The sequence below is a fragment of the Copadichromis virginalis genome, linkage group LG11 (assembly GCF_057382275.1).
Source record: "Copadichromis virginalis isolate Kocher_CV1m ecotype Utaka linkage group LG11, C_Virginalis_male_GT1.1, whole genome shotgun sequence".
Lineage (NCBI taxonomy): Eukaryota > Metazoa > Chordata > Actinopteri > Cichliformes > Cichlidae > Copadichromis > Copadichromis virginalis.
The window spans coordinates 16,506,987-16,522,618 of NC_140628.1; the positions used below are offsets into that span (position 1 = coordinate 16,506,987).

Here is a 15,632-nt window from a genome sequence, read left to right on the forward strand (position 1 = left end):
CTCTGAAACAGTGTGAGCGGTTGCTTCTTATATTTCATTTGTGAATGAATTTTGCATTTGAGGTTCCAGAAACCTGAAGAGTGAGTGGATACTGTCAGCAGCTTGAATTGATGGGGGTTCAGTAGCCTGCAGTGGACTTTCAAGGTGTTTGGAGACTTTTTGTTTTCTTTCATTTTGTTTTTAAATTTTATGTCCCTTTGAGGCACTTTCTTCCTGTGAATGCTGTCCAATAAAATTAAAATATACAAGCCATATATAATCAAGGACTTTTTTGTAGCTCAGAATGAGGGTTTGGGGGGTTTAAGCTATGCCACAATTGGCCCTGATATGGTTAAAACATGGAGTTTGTATTACCATTTTCTCCTGTTATATATGGGTATTTGATATACAAAAACATATTAAGACTTAAAACCACAGGTTAAAAATAATCCTGATGATTTTCTTTTGATGGAAAACTCTTTGGTAGCTACAAACATTTTTATGAGCAGGAAAAAAACAGCGCTTATTCTGGTTTTCTTTTCTTTTGCTCTTTCATATAAGGCTACAAATTCGTAAGTAGCTGCACTGCTTATCTGGAAAAACTGCACACCTTCAGCTGGGCCCATTGCTCAGCTGTGGTATGGAGAGATTGTGTGGGTAGAATTCGATATTCCGTTTCAATTCAAATGTTCTTGTGGTTCCTGTGAACGTTCAGCCATCTGGGTTCAGGTTAATGTAGCCAGTAGCTGCCACCCACATGTTGTTTACCCATCATCCACATGTTAAATTGTTTGGCTGGGCTGAGCTGGGGTTTTTTTTAATGCAGAATTGAATTGACTTCTCTTGTGCTTTGAATCTCAAACAACCTTTCAGTTGATGAGGTAAAGACTATAGAAACACACATTATGGTTCATTTGCACCTCTGTGGTTTGCAGTGATGTTGGAATGGTACAGGACTGTATTTGAGTCATCTTAATTTAGCTTGAAGTAATACCAGCCTTATGTTGTTACCAAGGTGATAAAATTGCATGGTTGTACTGTAACAAAATTAGATATCCTACCACTGACAGTCACATATGTGGGTAATATTGTTGGACAAATTCTTATTGAAGCAATGCTGGTGAGTTTTTTAATGATCATACATTAAACACAACCATGTATTGTATAACATATAATAATTACTATATCTCCAGGAATAGTTTTAATTTTGTTGTTGAATTTTCTGGAGATGACAAGGGATTCATTGAGATTGTATAAATTTGATATTATTATAAATATTGTCATTATTACAGCTTGATTCTTGACCTCATCGTGCTCTTCCTCTGCAGGTGAGAGACCCTACAAGTGCACGCACTGTGGCAAGGCTTTCAACCAGAAGGTGGTGCTACAGACTCACATGGTGAGACACACTGGGGAGAAACCTCACCTCTGCATGTTGTGCCCTGCCTCCTTCTCCCAGAAGGGGAACCTGCACTCTCACGTTCAGAGGGTTCATTCTGAGGTAAGAGCACAGTAAAAACACAGTCATGGCTTCAGATGCATGTTTCAAGACTGTGTAATTAATTTGTTTATAAAGATTAGATATGGTCATTAAAGGGGAATTGATGCTATAATGTTTTACATTTCTGAAATCCTGGTATCACATTGTATAGAAATGGTACCAGTTTAATCTCACCTAAAGAAAGGTTTTCCTTGGGTGAAGTCAGCCATTGTTTTTATTAGAAACGGTTAATGAGCTCCTTGTTTTGTTTACTTGCAAGTTCCTTTTTAACTTAGTGAATCGACTTAAATTCAGGAAACTAAAACTACATTTCAAAGTAAAAGTTCTAAGGACTTTAAATGGTTTCGAGTTAAGGACTTCACACAAATTTATGTAAACAGTTAACACCCAAAACATCATGTTCATGAAAAGTTTACCAGCTTTCTACAATTCACTAGCATGTCTTTCAGTTGTACTGTTTCCCCAGATACATATATGTATTTTTTCTTGTACATCTTGTTGAGCCACACACTAAATTGCCAGAACCTCTGTTCACAGCTTGTTATACTCAAAGCACGGTACTTTGTCATATTGTTTGTGTGTCAGGAAGGGCATAAGGTTCCTTGTTTGATTTTTCTCCTTTGTAAACACCTCGCAGAAGCCATTTTTTTGCAGCCTAGCTGATTTATCCTTCCTCATATTGTCAGGGAGGCTAAATGGGGACCGTCAAGTCTTCCACTTAGTGCTACACTGTGGTTGAGGGGTCAGACGAAGGACACACATCATAGATCTCTCTGGGGACCTAAATTCTCATGTGTGTGGTTGTGTCTGTTTCTCGAATTTATAAACTGAACTAGTTAATGGTTGGATTTAAAGAGGTGGTGGTATCTCCTGGTTTAATGACTACTTCCAGTAATGTGGCTACAAGCTGAACTAACTCAGCTCTGTGGCATAATGATTGTAAAGGTCCCTCAAAGGTCCCTCATCACAATGAGCAGCGCTAGGTGAGCATGAATGATGTGTTGTGCTTGCACACCAAGCCTTAAACTAATTTAGTTCACTTCAGCCAACCTGGCTGCTGAGAGAAATAGGTTTACCTGGGTCTTTTCTGTAGCACACACAGTCTGTACTTTCTTATAGTCAGAAGCAAGGAGGTGTAAAATTCTCATTGTTGCAGTCGGGTTGCTTAAACAATATAAATATAAATCAAGCTTAATTATGCACCTAAAGAAGAGATACAGGAAATTGCTACAAATATGTTAGCACATCCTTCTTTGTTACTGAAGCGGGGGCGTTTTAATTACGGCTCTTTCAACAGATTTTACTGATTAATAAAAAGCTTCACACTTAGGTTAGTGAGCTGTCAGAGATTGGCAATCATATTAAATGGCTGGTTGTGGTCTGTTATTTGGATTGTGAATAAAAAGTGCTTTTGAGAAAAACGTTGCATAACTTTTTTGTCACCGGTTCAATCGGTCAAATGAATTGAAGTGTGTGTTGTCTTACCTGCATACACCATTGTGCATTCCATGATAAAAGATGGTGATTTGGTCAGTTGATTGAACTGGAGAGCCCAACGGCTGGACCCTTTAAATAATGCATCAGTTTTTCACAAGAGTTCTTTAGCTTTGCTTTTGTAGACAGTTTGTTCTTACAATTGGCTGACTTAAAAAAAAGAAAAAGTCAGGGGTTATTCACAAAAGATTTCATGCTTTGGTGCTTACTGAGGAGTCAGGGGAGAAAGTGTTTAATGGCATCCAAAGCCTTTGCTTGACACAGATTGTAGTGCTGAAGCTTTTGGAAAAAACTCATTCTCCTGGGAATCTGTGATTTAAAATCAGCTGCAGAACATTAGTCGTTTCATTGATTGATAAAACACCAATTTACAATATGAGTATCATATTAACCTAATACTAATGAATTTATGGTATTATAATTTGTCTAAAAGTAAAGGACAGAATATTATGCATATGCATATAGGGCTGTTCGATATCCGGTTGTTCAGTGATGACGCGACGAATCCTACTTCCGGGTCTAAAGTAGTCTGCGTTTAATATGGCTTTTGTGTTGTTAACATGTTTAATGTTATGTATTTTCTTCTATTTGATCTCAGAAAGCTCCTAAAACAGTCAGTGATCACTGTTGACCTCCCTCGGCTTTTATTACCGCTAATCATTTATTTAAGCTCAGTTTTTAAAACCTTACGATGTAACTACAGCCCAGCCCATGCAGCAGTATATGAATGACTAACCTCGTATTGTGGATGGATTATCTCAGTTGTTCTCCTGGCTGAAGTTTGGTCCTTTTACAGCATCCTGCCATGCAATTACATTTGTTCCTGACCACCGAGAACACTCACGTTAACTTTTATCCAGTGGAAAAAAAGTTAGCTTGTTTATATTATGCTAACATAGCTGTGTCGCTAGCGGTCACGTAGCACATCATTATATACCAGCTAGCCCAACTTCAGTAACCCTACAAACGTCACTGCTGTTTAGTTTTCTGTCTTCATTTATGCTGGAAGTGATAGCAGAGCTGTACGTTTTAATTTGTTTCCAAAACCCCGCAGTCAGGACATGCTATATTGTATTTAGATAGAAGCTAGCGAGCTAACTCCCTGCTAACTTCTAACTCCGTTAAATGTCATAAATTCCGTTTTCATGGATGCCTGGATGTTAAACTCAATTGTTACACCTGGTAGAGCAGAACGCTGATCATTTTATTAAAGATGAAAGACTTTAGACAGTTTTTCAACTCTCAGTAATCCCATAGTGATCGTTTGATATATGGACCTGCAGTGGAGTTTAGACCCAGACACGGCTAGTGACGTCAGACTGAACAACCGGATTGGATGACAACAAACGCTATCGTTTGTTTCGTGGTGTCGTAAAATAAACAGTTTACAGCAATATTTTTTTTCATCGTTTTGATGGTCACTGCAGTGGCTATATTCATTTCTTAAAGTTCTCTCATTCTCTTATATTTAATATAACCACACTACGGACGGACGAGCACCTGTTTTTATGTGTTGTCGTTAGCAACAACGACAGTAAAACCATCGCGTGGCTCCGCTGTCCGCTTGATTGTTTTCCACATAAACCTTTCACAATAAAGCTCAAGATCCTGTTGAGACTTTTCAAAATAAACTGAATCACGTGAAAGAGCATGCAGAGAGTTTACGGATGAGAAGCAAAAAAGAGCCGTCAGGTGCTAAAAAATAAACCTTAGACTCAAACTTTGAAAGAAAATGGTGGCCGTTTCGACTTATGTCTAAAAATGTATAGTTTCATGCATCGGTTAAAACACTCGACCCCAGGTAAAGGACGCCCGGCTGGAAAAATTTCACGCAAGTCGAGTTGCCCGAGATTCACAGAATTTACAGAAAATATTACATTTTTGTGATTTATATTGTTGTCAGGGCGATAAATGTCTTATATCGGCATATGAGATTTTGGTCATATCACATAGCCCTATATGCGTATTCATTCACCACAATTTCACACCTTATAAGTTAGACTGATCCACTACAGCCACCTCCAGTTATAGCTGGCTTTTGACTTTTGTGAAATGGGAACGTGAACCTTGAACTCTGTTTAGCTTGCTTTTGCATTCTTGATAAAACAGTTTCTGGCTTTGTGAAAAACTTTATGAAGAACCAATGGCAGCATTACAAATGCCTTCCAAGGATTACTGTCTTAAAACGCATGCTGCTATTTCCTCATTTGATTTATATCAGCTAGTAGGGGATATATACAATGTATATGTAACTTGTACCCTGACACAATTTTCTCAACATTTCCTCTGCTCCAGAATCAACCAGGTAACAATTACAGTACTGTGCAAAAGTCACGAGCTGCCCCCTTTAAAAAAATAATAATAAATTTTGCGAGGAAAATAGGAAATGGGTACACGTCATTGACCAAGGACTGGACTGAAGAAACTCTCAGAAAGACTTGAGAACTGTTGCTCAGGACTAATTAATCTTTAGGAAGCAAAATATAAAGAAACGACAGGTGGCTCAAGACTTCTGCACAGCACTGTAGTTGAGGTGTAGACTTTTACATTGGAGTTAACAGAATTAGAGGAAAAAAAATACAGATTCTTTCCACTGTGACCTTTAAGGTGAAGGGGGTCAAACTAAAGCACTATATACATACCACCCCTGGATCAGCTCCCCAGTGAATTACATTGAAATATATTTCAATAATAGAAGAGTATGCCCTCCAGTTCTTACACTTTCACTCGGCTTCCTTTTTCATCTTCCACAGACATTTCTGTCATGATTCATTTGTCATTGTGGCCATCTGTACCCTCACCCTTTTTACCAGCTCCCCATATGATCTTCTCTTCTAGTTATTCCCCATCTTTGACAGTCCTTTTCTCCCGCTTCATCACCACCACTACAAGAAAATAACAGTCCTCCTCCTCTGTCCAGCCATCTCTCCCATATGTTCCACACCAGCACAGGCCAGTGCAACAAGCCCATCATCCTGGCACTGATGATACCTTTCTGGGGCTCTTTCATATGCCCCACACTCTTCCAAACAGACTTCAACATGCATCCTTTCCAGTGAATACAGACTTTAACCAGCTTCATCTACTTCACCAGTGGTTTACCCTCACAGGAAAAGCAATCAAAAGTTTTTGGTGTCAAGCTCAAAAGACCTATAGATATTTTTTTTTTTGTAACTGCATTTAGATTAAATATTAGACTTACCTCATTTCCATATACTGCTGTGTTTTCAGTTATGGAAGTGTTCTTCAGCATTCTACCTACACGTTTGCTCAGTCTCAAGGATTTTACAGCTATAACATACAGACATATGTAGGACGTCTATGTAGAATGTAGACACAAAGCTCCCTCACAGCAAAGTAACACAACATCTGACTGAAATCTGGTCACATTTGTGGTGTACACTTGAGGGATTGAATTTTTAGAAAAGGAAGAAAATTGTAAAAACTAAATGGACAATTTATATTTTACTTCTTTATAAACATCATACTTCATGTCTGACACAGTGACTATATAATGTAGTAGTTAAAAATCTTTTGCCTAACACATGAAAGATCGCTGGTTCTAGCAGCAGAGCAACCATAAGAAGCTTACTTGAGGTCTAAAACAGCTTGAAAGAGTGATTTATAGATTGATGTATGCACTCTTTATGTTCATATGAAAGTAGATTTGACATAGTTATAGATATTGATAGAAGTCTACAGAGTGCAGTTTTACAGTTCTGTGACTCTGTCCATTATAAATAAGCTATATGCAGACATTAGAGCTAATTCTTATATTTTGCAAACTTTTTAATATATTGTATTCTTTAATTTAGTTCAGTCTTTAGTACTGTTCTTATTGACTTGGAGCAACTGTAACCATATCATTTCCTAAGGCAGTGGTTCCCAAACTTTTTTTGCTAGGCCCCCCTTTGTTTTACAAGAAAAATGTTAGCGCCCCCCCGCCACGCAAACACATCCTCCAACCACACGCATCCATATTTTGTTTTCAAACTCCATTGCGGTTTATTTCACACCTCATACATTTAGTAAACAATTAAGCAAATACAATCAAACTGCAATAAAATCTGGTAGTAATAAAATACACTACTAAGTCCACACTTAAATGGGTATTTTTGAAAACGCAGCTGCTTCTATGCGTTTGGGCCTCCGTCCACACGTAAACGACGTTTCAAATCACTGAAAATGGAGATTTTTTAAAACCCTTTTTTTGCGTTTACGTGTGGACGAGGAATACAGAGTTCGTTACGCAACGTCAAAGGTATGTGCCTTTTTCCACGTCACGCTGTGCGCCATGTTATTGTTTACATGAGATGAATTGCAGAATGGCAGATAGAGACAAAATACTGTTACTGTTAATCTGACTATCTTCAGGTTTTACACGCTTATATATACACATGCAGTTACTGTCCCTCCATTTAGAAAGGCAGAGACGTCACGGTGTGATTATTTTAAGTGTAGTTGTTTTTTCCTGTGTAATAATATTCAACATACATTTCTCAAAAAATGCCTCTCTGTGCAAAATGGGTTTAAAAACATAAACAACTGTGGGATACTGTTTGTCTGTGATTTGGACAGGAGGAACAAATTGTGGCAGGATCAGCCTGATATTATTTGTATCCCACTGTAACTTTACTGTGTAAAGAGCTAACATCTCCAAAATGTCAGCAGTAGTTAGTTATTACAAGAAGTGTTTGTGAACTAAAAATCAAGAATGTGGGATACTGTTTGTCCGTGATTTGGAGAGCCCAGCACGTAGTCACTGGGAAAACCAATTCGGCAGGGGAGACCTACCTTGGCACTTGTGCAGGTGAAGCCAAAGGGAAGATACACTTCGCCATATTTTCTAGTCTTTGGCTTGGAAGGAAGTTGGTTTGGAAACATATTTAGCGATGCTTCATCTCCTGCTTTGCCTTTGTGTGGGAGCCCCGTCGAAAACCTGTCCATTATGCTAGCAGTGTCCAAGCGTTCTTTTTTTAAAAAAAATTTTCATAGACCCCCCCTAGGGTCGGGCCCCACACTTTGGGAACCTCTGTCCTAAGGGATTAACAAAGCATTCAGATTCTGATACTGATGATTCTGACACCATGCACTGGTCCTTAGCAACATGCGCTAATCAACATGCTTCAGCTTGAATTTTATTTTGAAGAAGCGTAGAAAGTTGTGCACCGCAAAGTGTGGTGAGTGGGGTCAGCTGTTAGTGAAGATTGCCTCGATTTAAAAAACAGCATGCACAAAGATGCTGTTTGTTCTCGTGATATTAGCCAGCTCTGATCCTCAACTCAAAAGTTCACATGTCGATTGTTTTCTAAGTTAGCAAGTCTGATGTCCGTGGGGAAACTGTGGGTATGAATGGACAGAAGAGAACCTTCAATGTAAATGTCGATTACGGGTCCATGATAAGACGACCTTGAAGGGAGACTTACCAGTTTTAAAAGTTTTTTTTATTTTTTTTATTTAATTTAAAAAGTTTTTAATACAGTATGTAGGATTTTGGAGCTTCATGATCACACCCTGTAGGCTTTTCCCCTGATGTTTAGAGTCAGTTTTACATCTACTTCAGGCACTTCAGCTCCATTATATGCAATGCTCACAGTAATCTAATTGATGTGTGGTTTTATTAGATTACCGCTATCATCATCACAATGATCAAGGGAATTCGAGAAACTAGTACCCAACCTGTGATTCCTAAGGATTCATAAACATATAATTTCATTGTTTATGAGGCAGTTTTTTTGTTTTTTTTTTATGAAGGGGAAAGTAAAGGTTTACCTCGTGTCCAGTTAAACACTCTGATATATGTGGAAATATTATTATATAGCTAGCTAGCTGTAATGTGCTTTGTGTGTTTGTGTTCTCTTACAGACCAAAGGGGTGCCGCTGTTCCCGTGCATGGACTGCAGCTGTGTATTTAAGAAACTTGGCAGTCTGAACGCCCACATCAGCAAAATGCACATATCCGTGATTGAGGTGCCATCCACCACTTCGGTAAGAGAAGGTTGTGTACCAAACGAGAACATCCGCTGGAAAACATTTCTTTGGTCCAGCATCTGAACAGAGGGTTCTTAAGTGTCCTGTGGTCCTCATGTTTAATGTTAACGAGACACCCTGGAGTTTGTTTCCCAAATTAGTTCATACGTAGGCTGTTTGCTTATACTTCAGAAAATTATGCTGTTTTTCTCTTTTTTTTTTTCCCTGAGGAAAGAAGTAGCTTCCCATAACTCGATTATGATCCAGAATTATTATCACTTTTTCAGTGTGCCAGCAGCAGGAAAAACAAAGTGCAGCACTAAAAAAAAACCTCAGCTGTATTGAATGCAGACAAGTCTAGTTTGATTCACTGTGGTTGGTAGCTTTAGCGAACCCCAGAGGCACTGTTACTGATAATGCTTCTCAAATTGTGGACTTTTATTTCCTTCTTTATCCAAAGATTACTGCACAGGATAAAGGGTTTTAGTTTTTTGTTTTAGTTTGTTTTTTAGTGGTAGATAATGGTTGTGGTTTGTTTTTTTTTGCCATTGGTATTTCAATACATCCATGTCACCACTGCTAGAAACTCTAAAAACTTCAATTTTATTGCACTAAAAGAGCAGCACCGTCTTTCAGTTTTGACCTGGTAAAATATTTCCCCCTGCTCTAGAACAATCAAGAACAGCTGCTGCCAAATTTGACCTGGTGTACAATCATACAAAGCAGCATAAAGCCAGTCGTCGCCCTAGTTAGAACGAGAATGGTGTGTTTCCATTATTTGGTTGTTAGCAGGTTATTAATTACAGCCTTCATTATTCAGTGATGATCTACCTGCCATATCTACACTTAAACGAACCTTGTGTTGAGAAGTTGTATCTCCGTGTTAATATGTGCATAAATAATGTGGGCATTAATATTTTATTTAATAATCACCAGTGCTTTGTTTCAAGCTCAACAGAGCCACTAATCAAAGTTAAGTCATCCCACAAATTGTGACCTGTCCCAGCTCTTCGTCACGTTGCTCTGTGTCTTTCCTGGTCCCCTCACCTCTTTTTTTGTCTTTTTTATAGGAGGCTGAAACAACAGGTCAGGCTACAGGGGTGCCAGAAGTTGGCGAGGGAGTGACAGATGTCATCCAGCAACTTCTAGAGCTGTCAGAACAGGTCAGTGGGGAGACAGCCCAGCCCCAGCCCCCAGAGCCAGCTATCACAATGGAAACTGCTATTAACCAGGACATCCTACAGGTGAGTGGCGTGTAATCGCATGATTGTTACAATATAAAAAGCAGTATCCAGTAACAATCTGGACGACAATCCGCAGACCCAGCTTGTACATTACAGACATTAATCTTCACTCAATGAGAATGGACTTAAACTGCAGATAAGCATGATATATTCAGACAGAAGTTTTGAACTAAAAAGACTCCTGAGTGATGAATGATATGCTCTGCTTTCATTTGGTGATTGAATGTCAAGATTTTTTCACTGTTCTGCAAACACCATCCATCCAGGAGAGAGGGCAGTTTAACAAATATGCACCAGGAACTTTTAGAGATGAGCATCATCACAGAGTTTAAAACGGCCTCTACTCCCCAGCATGATAAGATATGATTGTCGCTGAACTTTGCTTTGCATCATGGCTTTTTTAATTTTTTATTTTAGTGGCCATATTAAAATTATTAGTACATGAATAATGAGATATTTTTAAATAATCACTTTCAGTGTTTTTCAAAGTTTTAAGCAGCAATCGTGTTTTCGATTTTGCTTTTCCCGGAAATATTCTTTGCACTTTGTTAAAAGAACCTCGTTATTTACTGATGTCCACAGGTCCTGCACTTTAAAGGGTTCTCTTTCAAGTAAAAAAAATCCCTTGATTTGTAATGACATTAGTGTGTGTGTGTGTTTTACTTTTAAAAATGAAATGATTTTGTAAAGACGACTGTAATTTCTAAGTTTACACTACAATCACATCTTGATTGTTCGGTTGATTGCTTCTTTTCAAATCCATTGCTGTGGTTATTTGAAATTGCTTGTGTGTGTGAGGTGTGCATGTATATTAAAGTTGTGGTGGTCCTCTGGTACTACAGCAAGCGCTGGAGAACAGCGGGCTGAGTGTGGTCCAACCCCAGAGTGACGCCCCACCAAGAGAGTCAGAGAACCAAACGACCGATGGCGCTGTTGTGGAAAACAAGAAAGTGCAAAGTACAGACAAACTGAACAGGGAGAAAAAGAGGAGCATTTTTAAGAAACCTATACAAATGCCAGGTAGGAGGGGATATTTTACTCTTTATGAGTTTACCCTTTCAGTGAGATTCATTTAATAAATACTGTTACAGAGATAATTGTTTTCTTTTTTTAAAATAAAATTATGTTCTGCCCTTTCCAGGCTCCATCAGGGAGGAGGATGGCGTTCGCTGGCACGGATGCCCCTACTGCTCCAAGGAGTTTAAGAAGCCCAGTGACCTTGTTCGTCATATACGCATCCACACCCACGAGAAGCCTTTCAAGTGCAAACAGTGCTTCAGAGCTTTTGCTGTCAAGAGCACCCTCACAGCACATATGAAGACGCACACGGGTATCAAGGCCTTCGAGTGTCAGAGCTGTCTGAAGTGCTTCTCCACCTCTGGCAGCATGAAAGTGCACATGCGGCTGCATACAGGTGAGAAGCGGGTCCGCTTTGTGAAGGGGTCACACTTGAAGCCATAGCAACACCAGCACATTTCACTTTATAGAGTCACTCCGTATGTTACATTATTTACTTGTTACTCTAGCATAGTTACTTTAAGCATAAGTTAAAGGAGAAGTGTGTGGGCTCTAAATATGTTTCAGCCGCTGTTATTTAGAATAAATAAGATATGTTGTGGTAAATTATGCAACAAATTGCTCAGGCAGGACCTGCATAAATCTCATGGTGCCACTAAAGCTAGAACCCTCATTTGTATTCATGTATATACTGTATACGCTATATGTGTTTGAGCTACTATGTGCACTGGTGCATTCGTTTTTGTCTCTAATTGCTGTGTAGTGTCACTCTGTTAGGTGTTTACTTTAGTGCTGGTTGTGTGTTAGTTCTAAGGTAAAGTTTTGATAAATGTGTTTTCAGACGTATGTCTCCGAAGGCTTCATGCTTTCAAAGTTTTGTGTCTGTTTTGTTTCATACACTGTTACCTGCTAAATGAAGGCTTTTAACCTTATGTAGCCAAAATGAAAGCAAATTACGAGAGCGTATATTTTTATATGTGTTATGTTTTCATGTTGATTTAGTTAATAACTTTAAAACCTCTATCTGAGTTTAGATTTTCATTTTATTTTATTTTTCTGTTGTTGTTTAGAAAAAGTTATTCTCTAAATATAAATTTTCCAAAACATCTATTTTTTTCCCTGACTTGTTTAAGGTGTGAGGCCTTTCCCCTGCCCTCACTGCGACAAGATCTTTCGTACGTCGGGACACAGGAAAACACACATCGCTTCTCACTTCAAAAGCTTGCAGCAGAAGAAGCATAAATTTCCACGGAAAGCAAACAAAGCCAAAGTGTCCAAAAGCAACCTACCGCTACCAGATATCCCCTTGCAGGAACCCATCCTCATCACTGACTTTGGTAAGAGAGCATGGTGACAGGCACACATATTGGGCGATGCTGCATTATTTTCACCACACAGAAGGCTAGCTGTTGTAAGCTCACGTGTTGTTTTTAACAGGTCTCATCCCATCCCAAAACCCCCGCCTGGCTTTTCAACAGTACCTGGATGTTGTGGCCAATGACCGGCCATACAAGTGCCAGTTCTGCAGTAAAGCCTATAAGAAGTCAAGTCACCTTAAACAGCATGTCAGGTAAAGCTTCTATGTAATAGTGATGTTTCAGTGCATAGTCTCAAAGAGCGAGAACACAATAGCTTTTTGAGGGCCAGTGCAAGTGTTTTTTTTCATAATCTGTTGCTACTTGCTAGTTTCTTTTTAGAATACAACACAGGTGAAGAGAATTATGGTCAGGATAACCACGTATGTTGAAGGCTGGAGGTGAGAAGAGCAGAACAGAGGAGGCATCACTGACAATAGATCTGACATTTAACAAGTCAGATACTGAATGACAGGAGGACACCACAGGCCATCAAAAGAAGAGACATCTTTGGTTCTGAAATTAGTTTTTGGCAGGATCCACATTGTCAACCCGTTTTTAATGGTCCTCTAGGAATAAACCTTAAAAGTGGAAATAACCTGCAATTTGAATATTTTTCCCCCAAATAACAAAGTTTAGCAAACGCTTGACTTTTTAGATTTGCGTCTAACACGAAATGATTTCACACTGAAGTCAGCAGAGCAGCGTGTCCCACAAATCCTTTCTTAGCTGATCTTATAATGTTAGTCTACATAATCATATCAGAGAAGTATTAACAAGTGTGTACCGCTCAGCAAGGTTTCATTTTGCTTGTCTTAAGCTCATCTGCAGACAGAAGGAAGGAGAAACAGTGGAACAGATTAGAGGGAGTTGGAGGTTTGTTGACAGACATAATGAATTTGGTGAGAATGAAATAAATGAGATTGAATTCATGCAAGAGAAGAAAGAGAGTGTGAAGGGGAAGTACAGAAGAGTTGAAAAAGAGAAATAGCTATATTCAGCAAACCCACTTCAACCTGTAAATATATATATCGTTAGCTTCATAGCATAATTGCCTAAGTCATTTGACTAAGTCAATGACTTAGGCACTTATGCTATGAAGCTAACGATATACTCTTAATCCTTTTCCCCCCCAATTTATTTGCTTGTTTTACACCGCACATGGCTGAACTTTATTAACCTTGTTTCAAATGACCCTGTCATTTATGGATGGAGAGCAATAAGTGGTCTAATCACTCAGCTGCTCTGCTCTGTGTATCTCTGTTGAACTTTCTAGCCAATCTTTATGACAGAAATCTAGTCATTTGTCTTTGAGGATAATGATAAATAATGATGCTGCCATGTGTGTAGTGCCTTTTTAATGGCTGGTGCCTCATTATTCTTGTTTTCTGGCAGATTTTGAGTTCTAACTTGTAATGCAAGCTGAGGATCTATGTCTGCCTACCCCTACTGACAGTGCCCTTGAATTACCCATGAACCTGTACTGATACTTAAAAAATTTAGGGAATTTGATTCAAGTTCACCAAGTAATATATCATCCTGACAGGTCATGCTGGACCATGCATAGTGATTTTCCACCTTGTACTAAGGATATACCAATGAATTCTGTTCCTTAGTATTGGCAGCATTCCTCAAAATCTCATCTACAGCAGTGTGCTAGTACCTTTTAGGCTGCTTGATGTCCCAATACACACTGAACCTGTTTTTGAATGTTGCCAGGTCTCATACAGGAGAAAGGCCCTACAAGTGTGTCCAGTGCAGTCGCAGTTTTGCCTCCTCGGGAGTCCTCAAAGCTCACATCCGAACACATTCGGGGCTAAAGGCATACAGGTGTTGTATGTGCGACACAACGTTCACCACCAGCGGCAGCTTAAGGCGCCACATGACCACTCACAGTGACCTGCGACCTTACATGTGCCCCTACTGCCAGAAGACCTTTAAGTCATCACCTAACTGTAGGAAACACATGAAGACGCACAGGTCTGATTTCTGACAGTCTGCTTTTTCACAGATGGATTGGACTGTTTACAGGGATGTTGTTGTGCTCTGTGAATGTATCAATCAGAGCTATGTCCTGTCAAACCAGGTATGAACTGGCCCAGCAGCTACAACCCCAGTCAGGAGAAGACCCCCTGGGAGCTGGCACTGTAGCCCATGACATGCAAGTGGAAATAGAGGGTGACACTCTCCAGCAAGCCCCGGCTGAAACAGCAGAGCAGCAGAGCATGCTGGGACTGAGCCAGACAGAGGTTGTAAATGGAGGCCAGCAAGTGACACTGGACGCAAACCTGACTGTACAAGGAGAAGGTAAGAGCAACTGAATTCATGTCATATTGTATAATGGAATATGTGCAAGTTGTGAAAGATTCAGTAGAACTCGTGAAAGCTGTAACACTGAAACCTCATTTTGCAGAGAAAGCGTAGCATTAAATTACCAAATTCTTCCAAAAACTCTGTGACTCACCTTCAAGAAAGTTTTCTGAGGTAATCTGTGCGTTGTGTGAGTTAAGTTTCATTGCACTGAAAACTTTCAGTTTTCTTAAACGTGTCAGAGAGCAGAATAACTTCAATGTACCTCCCCATCGTCTCCATCTGTTTGCTCTGTAGACCAACACATATGGTTTCACGCAGTATAGCTCAGCACACAGCCTCCAGAGCTTTAGCACTCCAAGGATAGTAATAGAATGATTAGTAATCCCTCTCTAAGGTCCAGGATCTGGTCCCTTAAAGTAAATTGAAAGTCATCTCCAGAAAGAAGCAGCTCAGCCTAGCTGACATCTGAAAACTCTCTAGATTTAAAATGTACATCATGTAGTCAGGTTCCATAATCTTGACCTCAGCTCTCTATATTTGATAAGACTTCATTAATATACAGAAAGCAAATCTACTTTGCATTTAAAGAAGGTACACTGCTAAAAATAAAGTGTAGCTTACAGTATTTTAATATGATACTTATAAATAAATATTGTCACACATAACACACAGTTATTTTTGTTATTCTAAAAATGTTCTGTGCATGTAACTGTGCATGGTGAGCTGTGTTAGTTAGGGAATCTGCAATGTAACTTGCTT

The 15,632-nt window shown here is 39.2% G+C and overlaps 1 protein-coding gene across 1 annotated transcript in view; it reads left to right on the forward strand.

The window, feature by feature from the left end:
* The window catches only part of LOC146698294 (zinc finger protein 236), a 52,847-nt gene that overhangs the window by 9,744 nt on the left and 27,471 nt on the right, over nt 1-15,632 (forward strand). Inside the window, exons 6-14 of the mRNA XM_085473356.1 lie at nt 1,308-1,480; nt 8,840-8,962; nt 10,015-10,188; nt 11,031-11,208; nt 11,330-11,602; nt 12,339-12,542; nt 12,643-12,775; nt 14,280-14,540; nt 14,647-14,867. Of these exons, the coding sequence (XP_085329482.1) occupies nt 1,308-1,480; nt 8,840-8,962; nt 10,015-10,188; nt 11,031-11,208; nt 11,330-11,602; nt 12,339-12,542; nt 12,643-12,775; nt 14,280-14,540; nt 14,647-14,867 (1,740 nt within the window). The remainder of the gene's footprint in view (nt 1-1,307; nt 1,481-8,839; nt 8,963-10,014; nt 10,189-11,030; nt 11,209-11,329; nt 11,603-12,338; nt 12,543-12,642; nt 12,776-14,279; nt 14,541-14,646; nt 14,868-15,632) is intronic.